General features: G+C 32.5%; 2 protein-coding genes across 2 annotated transcripts in view; both read left to right on the top strand.

Annotated features, from left to right (window-relative positions):
* The first annotated feature begins 553 nt into the window (after positions 1–553).
* LOC108733309 (maltase 1-like) lies at positions 554–6,593 on the top strand. The gene is made up of 6 exons (XM_018464412.1): positions 554–1,096; positions 3,840–3,965; positions 4,038–4,258; positions 4,713–4,911; positions 5,253–5,848; positions 6,039–6,593. Exons 1-6 carry the CDS (start codon positions 590–592, stop codon positions 6,124–6,126), a joined length of 1,737 nt encoding a protein of 578 aa, XP_018319914.1. The 5' UTR covers positions 554–589; the 3' UTR covers positions 6,127–6,593.
* A 1,853-nt stretch (positions 6,594–8,446) lies between these two features.
* LOC112904864 (maltase 1-like) overlaps positions 8,447–11,099 on the top strand; it is a 12,602-nt gene continuing 9,949 nt past the window's right edge. The window contains exon 1 of the mRNA XM_025975982.1: positions 8,447–8,997. Coding sequence (XP_025831767.1) covers positions 8,491–8,997 — 507 coding nt within the window. The 5' untranslated portion in view covers positions 8,447–8,490. The remainder of the gene's footprint in view (positions 8,998–11,099) is intronic.

The raw sequence follows: 11,099 nt of genomic DNA, 5'->3' as shown, positions 1-11,099 counted from the left end.
ATTTTTAATTAATTCGTTTAGTCATGGGTTGGGTTTTAAAAATATTATGTATAAACTTACTCATAGCTTGATGTTTCTAAAAAACACCTTGACAATATTACTGTACCATGAAAACAAGGTAAGGTTTATTTCAAATTAAATATTTTAATTTAATCCGACTATACCCAACCGAATGAGGTGTATACCGGAATGAAAGTGGTTGTGTCCATTTTCAATTTATTTTTCGTTTGTGTTTATAACAGATCCATAAAGCACATAGATGCTTATAAAAAAATAAAACTGAAAACCTAATTTTTCACATTAAGGAAAAATACGGTTAAACCTAGGCAACTACACGCTCCGCGTGGACTACCGCTCCACGTGCCGTGCAGCAGCTCTTAAAAGCGGCTTGAAGATGTTTTCATTATCATTTCTGTGAAGGTCTTTAAACCAATTAATTTGTCATTACTTCAACATTCCCATTGTTTATACTAAAGTATGAAAAACAGATATGATCTAAATATTTATCTCTACATTTCACCTAGTATAAATACCTGCAAATTTCTCAACAGTTGATTATAGTTTTACAATTGCCTACATACACGTAACCATGAATGCGTTAAAAACAGTGATCCTTTTCACTGCTTTGCTTCAAAGCTTAATTGAAGCTGTAATTGTTTATAATGGTAGCTCTACAGCCAAGGATGATTGGTGGAAATATGCAACATTCTATCAGGTTTATCCTCGATCCTTCAAAGACAGCGATGGCGATGGGTTGGGTGACATAAAAGGTATTACTAGTCAATTGCAATATCTGGTAGATGCAGGGGTCAATGCTGCATGGTTTTCGCCAATTTTCATATCTCCTGGGATCGATGCTGGTTATGATATTAGCGATTTTCGAGATATTGATCCAAATTTCGGAACTATGAGCGATTTTGATGAGCTTCTTGACCAAGCCCATCAACTTGGCCTAAAAATTATTTTGGACTTTGTTCCAAATCATACCAGCGATCAACACGCTTGGTTCCAGTTGTCCAAAAATAGAACTGCGGGATACGAGGACTATTACGTTTGGATGGACGGCGCCAATTCAACAACACCGCCTAACAACTGGGTAAGCATAATATTCCCAATTTATTATGAGGTTTTTTTTTGTTTCTTTTATAATAAATACTTAGGGATGTACGAACATTCGAAATACATATACTTTTGTACATTTTAAACGAATATTGGAACACCGTTTCGCCATATGAACTATAAGCATCATGTTAAAAATCAATTTTTGCACAACTGAGAATCCTTTGAATAACATTCACCGTAAATGATATATATATATATATATGTGTAGCAAATATTGTTGGATAGGTCCATATGATTATTGTAAAAACATATTTGCGAGTAGTCCTCTATACTAATTGATTATTTAGAGTAGAAATTTGTATGTAAAGTTCCCGTTGATCCACAATCTTGACATTTTGTGTACAGGAAGGTCTTATAGGCCGCATATAATATAAGAGTCAAAGATATATCGATCTTGTCTTGTTTTAATGACCAAGAGGTTATATGAAGATTGGAAAAACTTTGGCGGTTGTTGTAGAACAAACAGAATAGCTCAAAACCCCAACGCCAAGACACGACACTGTAGTTGTCCGAAGCACTTTTCGGTAACAAAGTTACTGTTTACTTCAGTTCCTGAAGAAGGTAACTTTGTTACCGAAAAGTGCTTCGGACAACTACAGTGTTGTGTTTTGGCGTTGGGGTTTTGAGCTACTCTGTTTATTCTACCAAGAGGTTATCAAAAACATGATGCTATAACAGATATCGTAATTAATTCATACGCTCACTATTAATTTTATTTAAGCAAAAGTACGATAAGCATATGATAATTGCTCCAAAAAAGGTATCGGATCGAAATTATTAGGATATATTGTCTATACCTATTATAAAGTTACTAAAACACTGAATGCATACCCAATCTCAACCTCCTATCGAAAAATAAAAAGAAAAAGATTTTTTTTCTTCTGATTGGATAAACTAATTGTGATAAAAAATATTATATGTATACTTTAGAGGCCTAAATATGTTACGATTTTATTATTATTTTCTTTCATTGCTGATTTTCAAGTACTCTTTATTGTCTTAAAAATCTAAGATCCACTAACAAGATATAATTCGTAATTACGTGAAGGCATTAGGATCATCGACGAATATTCGCATGTTACCAGCGTCATTTCCATTTGTATAATATGGGCCCTTCATGTGCACAGCTCGTGAAAGGTAGCTCAATGACAATTTTTTTCTATTCACTGATTAATTAACTTTCTGTAAACTGAAATAACAAAACTAAAATTGCGACAAAAAAGTTAATAAGTGCTTAATGAAAATTATTAATATTTTTGCATTGAATGCGGAAAATAAAAAATATCCATTGCTGATTAAAAGTGATATATTTACAGATAAGTAATAAGAAAATATAACAAACAGAAATTAAATAAGAAATAAATATTTTTTCGTCGAAAACTGTTATGACTTTTTACTAAGAAACGAAAATTTTAGATAAGAAAAGTACCTTTTCAGAGAAAAATTAATTAATAAAAAAATTAATAGGTTCTAAAAATAAACCACTAACAAATTTGTCTGACTAAGTTACGGGAGGTGGTAGACGGAGACTTGGGTTTGATTCCCAGGGAGTAGCCTGTGGCCGCAGCAACATTTTTTCCCCATTAATTTGAAGTAATCTGTAGTGGGTGAAAGTTGAATCAAATTGATATTAATGTTTGAAAATTAGTAAATGTTAACCGCCATTATCAGTTTCCTAATGTGCTGCATATTATATATAGTTATTTATTTTTATACAAATTTTAATCTAATCATGTACAGTTTAAATAGCAAAACCATCGGCATTATATATTTATAACTAAAACAATTGCTTTAATAAAGCCCAGCAACCTGGGCGAAACGTCGNGTTAACCGCCATTATCAGTTTCCTAATGTGCTGCATATTATATATAGTTATTTATTTTTACACAAATTTTAATTACACTATCATGACTTTTCTTTGACGTAAAGTTAAGATTTTGCCTCGACAAGATAAGTTTTTTCGACATGTTCATCACTAATCAATTATGACTAACGTTAGAGCTTTCAAGAATTTTTAATTATCAACCAATTACCCATCACATGTTCAGTTAGAATCAAAAATTGCTCAACCTGAAAAACGAAGCGTTGTTGAATTATTTCCAATAAAAAATAAAGTAATCTGCCATTTCAAATTTCACAATAACTTTTAATTAGATTGATTGGTATCAGAAGATTACTCACGAACTAATTAATAAAGCTCCATTGTTAAATATATAAAAAATTTATCAATTAATGAATTATAAAAAAAAAACAAGTATTGAATGTCATCAACTTATGTGTGATGTCAATAACAGAAGATATTGGTGATATTATCCTAAAAGTCGATGGTGAGTATTTTGTTGACCTTCAGTTTTATTAAAATTTAGTATGAAATTCGAAATCACCCATTGCATATTTCCTTTTTTAATTGCTTAAACTGTATTACAAATTGTTTCAAAACAAGGAATGGTTTTCTATCAATTGAGTTTTTCTTTAAAAATATTTGCGTCAACAGTTAATGTAAAAGATGTTAGAATAGAATTTAATGTAGTATGAGTTAAAAATATTTTCTTCTGCAAATATCAAAATGCTCTCAACAAAGGGCGGTTTTGTTTGTGAAAATAATAATTGATGATTCTTATGCTGAATGTCGAATGTATCAGTTATATATTCGATTAGACAATCAATTAATTAGCAAGAATCAAGTAACTCATCATTAAATTTTTATTTTCATAAAGAGGGGTATGTTCGGAAGTTCTGCCTGGACTTTTGTGCCTGAGAGGGGTCAATATTATTACCATCTGTTTACTGCCCAACAACCTGAATTAAACTTCAGAAACCCTAGGGTTGTCCAAGAAATGAAAGTAAGTTATAACTGCTTCTTTTTTCTATATCCAAATAATTATTTAAAATTATTTGTTTTTTTTTTTCAAAAGGACATACTGACCTTTTGGTTAGATAAGGGCATAGATGGGTTCAGAGCTGACGCAGTACCATATATATTCGAAACATTTCCAACAGATCCTGGCACTCCTGAAACCTACAACCCTAATGCTCAACGTAGTGCAATTCAGGATCAACCGGAATCGTTGGATATGGTTTATCAGTGGAGAGCAGTTCTTGACGATTACAACCGACGGAATGGAGGAAACACCAGGTAACAGACACTTAAATCTTGTAAATCTAGCAAAATTGCATCCTTTTTTAATGCACTAGAGCATAAATGATTCAAGAAACACAAAGATATATTCTTGGTTATATCAATTTACTAAATAATTCTTAATTAAATTAATCATTGCTATCAACAGCATGTTCATAGAAAAGAAGCAATTCTAATTTATCTGACCACTGATACATTCCTTAAAAATTAAAAGAAAACTCACCCCTAATTACCACAAATAATTTATTTGAGCGGACACGTGTTTCGCCCACTTCATACGTGGGCAATATCAATGCGACACTGTCCGCTCAAATAAATTATTTGTGGTAATTAGGGGTGAGTATTCTTTTTAATTTTTAATTAATATTTACCACAGTCTCCTCCTTCTAATTTTAACTGATACATTCCATTTACAATAAAATTATGTAATTGAAAAACTCTGTTTCGATAGGGTGTTTATCACAGAAGGATATACAAATATAACCGCCACTATGCCATATTATGGTAATGACACAGTTGATGGGGCTCATTTTACTTTCAATTTCTTTCTTATAACCAATACTACATCCAACAGTACGGCTAGTGAGGTCGTAAGGGTAATAACGGCATGGTTTCAAAATATGCCAAGCAGATATGTAGCTAATTGGGTGGTAAGAACTATTATCGAGTTATTTTATTCAAGCCTTATGCTTGGTTTTTTGGATCTTACATTTAATTTAATAATTAAAAACTAAAATCCAAGATTTCAGATAAAAAAGACTAGAAAAGACAATATGCGTTTCGACACTCAGTGAAGAAACACATTGTAGGATTTTTAATCGCTTTTGTGCAATTTTGGATTTTAATGTTTTATTTAGTTAGTTTCACAGAAATCCATTTGATTTTATTGTTTTTCCATCTAAGGTTGAGAATCAAAAAACCAGTCATTTATTTGCTTCTTCATTGTTTATCCCATATGGTGCTATCTGCATATTGGTTTTTTGCGTTTTAGTTGGGAAATCACGATAGGCCTAGGGTTGCCACTCGTCTTGGAGTTGAAAATGTGGATGGATACAATATGTTGATAAGTCTTCTGCCAGGTGTAGTAAACAGTTATTACGGAGAAGAAATTGGAATGGAAAATGGAGTAGTAACATGGGAACAAGGACAAGATCCAAGAGCATGTGGCGGACCCAGAGAAAATTTCTTGACCGAAGGAAGAGATTTTGAGAGGACTCCATTCCATTGGAACTCTAGTGTTAATGCAGGATTTAGCACAGCGAATAGTACTTGGTTGCCTGTCAGTGCAAAATATATAACAAACAATCTTGAACTACAAAGCAGAGACGGAGTAAAAAGTCACTTTCATGTCTACCAAGGTCTAATGAAATTGAGGCAAGAAGACACTATCATTTTTGGAAATTTGAACATAGAGGCTTTAGACACTTACGTTTTTGCATTTACGAGAGAATTGGCTGGTAACGACACATATGTCTTTTTATTTAACAAGGGAAATTATTCTTCAACAGTGTCACTATCTTCGTTTACGTCTCTCTCTAATGACATTAGAGTAGTTTTATCCAGTACCGACTCTTTCAGAAACGAAGGGTAAGATGTGTAAAATTAAATAGTTTATTTGATTAATTGTTGATAATGATATAATGCTTACATTGGTTTACAAAATACGTATACCGATCAAAAACATTGTCGTATTTAAGCAATTGTAAACAATATTATTCATTTTCTTTTAATTTGTATGATGTTTACTGGATCTATTATCGTTTTATTATTTTTTCAGAGATTTTCTGCCGAAAAGTCGCATATACCTGGATGCCCACGAAGCAATAGTAGCAAAATCACGACCAAATAATTTAATACACTGTTAAAAATAATTGTAAATTTACCTACTGGTTTTGAACAAAATAATAACTTTGGCTATTATTGGATGATATTTTCCATATAAATTCTAAAAAGTTTGCGATTTTATAGCATTAGTCAAGTATAAATAGTAATTTTACAAATTCACCATTATTGGCAATTCACCAGACCGCATCATTTGTAGTTGTTACTAAACAATTATTTACAAACATTACAAAAATGTTTTGTAATAATCATTAAATACTTTGGGAATAGGTTGTAATACAATATTGATGTTGTTATAGTGCAATGCGACTGATTTGGTTTTGTAAAATTACCGCAAACTTTTTACAGTTTTACAGGAGCATTTATATTTTTCTGTTAATAACAATGTAACATTGATTTTCCTAATTAAATTACTGTTATATTACTCCATTAAATTTGTTATATGTGATATAATTTATGAAAAATATATAGCAATACGCTTTAGTTTCCATTTCTTCGTTTGTTTTGTAGTCAAAGGTATACAATAGACTGGGGTAATCCCAAAAATACGGTCAGCAAATCGCTGGAGTGATGGGGTAAGTTTTAGAGCAGCAGTGTTTGTAGTTTACCCCGCTCTAAACGAGTCATCACTTGACCTATTGGGAAAAGTTCGAAAAGTTATTCGTTTTTTGAACATAAAACCTGACTTTGAGAGTTAGTGGCTAATGTCGAGGCTATCTTGTCCTTCTGTCGGGCTTTCCATTAAATAACACTGACCAACGTGAAATCTGGATTGAAATTAATTTAAACAATTAACCGATCAATATTGCTTTCCCGTTAACGAATTTTCAACGAGTCGATTGAAACCATTGGAACGAATTACATATAATGCTTAAACATTAAAACTCGTTAAAAAAGGCATTACCGAATGCGATCAACAGGAAACACAGCATTCTGGATGCATGTATACAAAACTAGCTTTATTTGTAGGCTAATAAATATACAAATCTTATGGGAAAATTGTAACGCTCGCGGGTTTACCACGAGAAACAACGTACAATAAGGGTTTGGTAATTCATTGAGCAGACGAATGTACTGCACGCCAGCACAACGTGATAATATGATTATTTTACCTTATTGAACGATGTTCAACAATAGTCAATGGGTCAGTGGTATGAATTTTGATTTGCAATACAGGTAGGTTCAGGATACTTTTATGTTTGATGTCATATCTCTTTTCTGTTCTTAATTTATGTTTATTAATTTTTTTACTAATTTTCATTTGAATGTTGAATAAATTAAACCGAGAATGCTTTTGTTTGTTTCGGATTATGTCTTTTACTTGCGTTGTGCTGGCGTGCAGTATATTTAATAGTTGGTATAGCGTATAGTTTCAAATTTTACGATGACGTATGATCTTAAGAATCAATTGTGCCTAATGGCCCTATTAGAAAGCCAGTGGAGCGGAAAGCATACAATCAACGGTAAGAACTGTCCGAGAAAAATAAAATATATGTAATCATATGGAGCACCGTACATTCATGCGGACGTAACGACTGGCACTTTTAAAATCCACCCAAATACCAGAATCATAATTAAAATCCGTTCGCTTTGCATACCGTGCGTGCCGATGTCGATGAATTTACTACACCTGTTGGAATTTACCGGTAGGTTTTACACATATTACACATATTACCGTGGATCTGCACTCCTAATCTACTCCGAAAATATTTACACAAGGTCGAATAACTTATTCATTTTCCATATAAACATCCCTACAAAGGGTTTTGTAAAATTGTGTTGTAATGCTTGTAAAAAGTCTAAACGATATAGGTATAATATACATGAAAATCTTTTGTATGTACATTTTTTTACATTAAAATTAGAATACCATCTTCAATTCATTTATTTACCTATATTGTTTCTTAAAATTACATTACACTAACATGTGATCATTTTAAAATGCATGACAAAGACTTGTATGAGGTGCATTTCTTTATAACATTTACCGACGATTCGTAACGCGTGAGCATGCTCCTTCACGCTACAGACGACGCCTAAGTCCTTACACCAAGCGTGATCGCTGATGGCCAATCCACGCGCTCGTGACCGCAGTGAAAAGGAGCCAAAGAACGCACAAGGACAGTTCCCGCTGCAAATCGTGCCGAACCCGTTACACGGAACGTGGATCCACGCGCAGGGGCTTAAAGCGAGGCGACTTGAAGTTGTTTTCATTATCATTTCTGTGAAGGTCTTTAAACCAAGTACTTCAACATTTCTATTGTTTATGCTAAAGTATGAAAGAGAGATATGATCTAAATATTTATCTCTACATTTCATCTAATATAAATACCTGCAAATTTCTAAAAAATTGATTTAGTTTTACAACTGATTACCTACACGTAACAATGATTGCATTAAAAACAGTGATCCTACTTACTACTTTATTTCAAAGCTTAATTGAAGCTGAAATTATTTATAATGGTAGTTCTATACCCAACGACGATTGGTGGAAATATGCAACATATTATCAGATTTATCCTCGATCCTTCAAAGATAGTGATGGCGATGGGGTGGGTGATTTGAAAGGTATTACCAGTCAATTACAACATCTGGTAGATGCTGGAGTAACGGCTTCATGGTTTTCGCCAATTTTCAAATCTCCTGGGATCGACGGCGGTTATGATATTAGTGATTTTAGAGATATTGATCCTAGTTACGGAACCATGAGCGATTTTGAGCAGCTTCTTGACACAGCCCATCAACTTGGCCTAAAAATTATTTTGGATTTTGTTCCGAACCATACCAGCGATCAACACGCTTGGTTCCAATTGTCCAAAAATAGAACTGCGGGGTACGAAGACTATTACGTTTGGATGGACGGCCTTAATTCAACAACACCTCCTAACAACTGGGTAAGCATAATATTCCCAATTTATTATGAGGTTTTTTTTTGTTTCTTTTATAATTTTATAAATAGGCAGTACCTATTTATTTAATAATACTTAAGTATATACAAACATTCAAAAAAACATACATATACGAAGGAATATTGAAACATCTTTTCACCATATGCACTATGCGTAATATACTTAAAATAAATTTTTACACAAAAAAGAATCCTTTTATGGCATTTATCGTAAATTGGTTTTCCAAATATGGATAACAAAAACTATTGGAATAGATTCTTATGATTATTGTAAAAACATATTGGCGAGTATTGCTTTCTATATTATTATTCGGGTCTCACATCTGAGGTAAGAATCAAATATATATATCGATATTGTCTTGCTTTAAAAACTAAGAGATTATCAAAAACAGGATGCTCATATAAGACCTTTAGGCAAGATGGACAAATCGAGATCTATAACAGATATCGTAATTAATTATACGCCCATTATTAGTTTTATTTAAGCAAAGGGCATAGGAGGCTAAGCATATCATAATTGCCCCCAAAAAGTATTGGATCGAATTTTTCAGGATATGTTGGTATCAATTGTGATACTTATTTCCTTTCACTGCTGGTTTTCAAGTGCTTTTTATTGTCTCGAAATGCACAATCCAGCAAAAAATGTTCCAGGTATCATTAAATTACGTAAAAGCTATTAGGATCATCGACGGCTTTTTGTATAGCACCAGGATTATATTTATATCCATATTGGTCCGTCGTGCTAATAGCATACATAACCATTTACGGTAAATATCATTAAATGTTTGCACACAATTTTTTTTTCTATCAATAAAAATATCAATAATAAAGTAGATAAGCCCTTCATAAATATTATTAATATTTTTACATTGAATGCCGAACATAAAAAAAATCCAATGTTGATTAGAAGTGATTAATTACATTCTGCATAAATGATAATAAAAAGATTACGAATAGAAATTGTCATTATTGAAATAAATCTTAATAAACGAATAAAGAGGTTTTAGTTTTTTTTAAGATGATAAGTCTTTGAAGGATCAGAATTTATACGCCATTTCGAAATTCATTAACCTTGAAAAAAGTGTTATTTCATGGTGGTTATATCTATCCGAAAAGCATAAAAATGAGTAAAATACTTTTTTTGTAAGGTATACATAAATGATAAATACTGCCCTGCTTTTACAATCCGAGATAGACATAGGTAGTACAAATTCTTAGCAAGCGATCTTGACAGGATAACCTTCCCGATTTGTTCATCTAGATCTAGATATTAGGCTGTATTTATAAAAATAAATAATTTAATTTCAAGTAAAAGGTAGAAGTAAAATCTTTTGCTACAATTCGTATATATAATCTATATCTTTTCCTTGTAAGGAAATGCTTCGGATTAATAAAGTAAAAGGTACAAATTAGCCGCTACCGATTTCGACAAACTAGTTAAAATTTGTTTAATATATTCCTGATTTACTTGTGCAGTGTTGAAAGTTAGCAAATTTAAAGCGGTTCGCAAAATAACCCAGAAATATTTTCATTTTCTGCACAGGTGACACGGCTGTTCCACGTGTTTCGGGATAGGCGCCAAGGAAGTGGTCCGTCAACCACACGACATCTTCCTACTCAAATCTAAATAACGCTTTAAAATCTGATTCTCGTGGTGTACGTCTTTGTTTGTAGTATTTTCTTGTACATAAATGCACCATATAAGCCATAACAAGCACAACACTGGGACCACACAACTAAAGATCACCTATACAAATAGATTTTAACACAAAACAGTCCTACAAATACATAACTTTTTAAGTTACAAGCTGTGTGATGCCTGGGTAGCAACTGCAAATTTGAAAAGAGCGAGAAAAACTGTTTTTCGAGAAACAAATCCTTTATTTTTTGAGCAGATGCTTCTTTTTATCATCATCATCATCATCATCATCATCATAAGGTCGTCAGTCCTAAGACTGGTTGGACATGCACCTTCACTCTTTCCTATCCTGAGCTAAACTTCGCATTTCCCTAAAACTAGAACAGCCCACATCCTTAACTATTTGCTAACAGTTATCTAATCTAGGTCTACCTCTACCCCTCCTAACT

This window comes from Agrilus planipennis, unplaced genomic scaffold, assembly GCF_000699045.2.
Source record: "Agrilus planipennis isolate EAB-ADULT unplaced genomic scaffold, Apla_2.0 scaffold12, whole genome shotgun sequence".
Taxonomy (NCBI): domain Eukaryota; kingdom Metazoa; phylum Arthropoda; class Insecta; order Coleoptera; family Buprestidae; genus Agrilus; species Agrilus planipennis.
The sequence above is the reverse complement of the archived record's forward strand: the minus strand, read 5'-3'. Positions and strand labels throughout refer to the sequence as shown.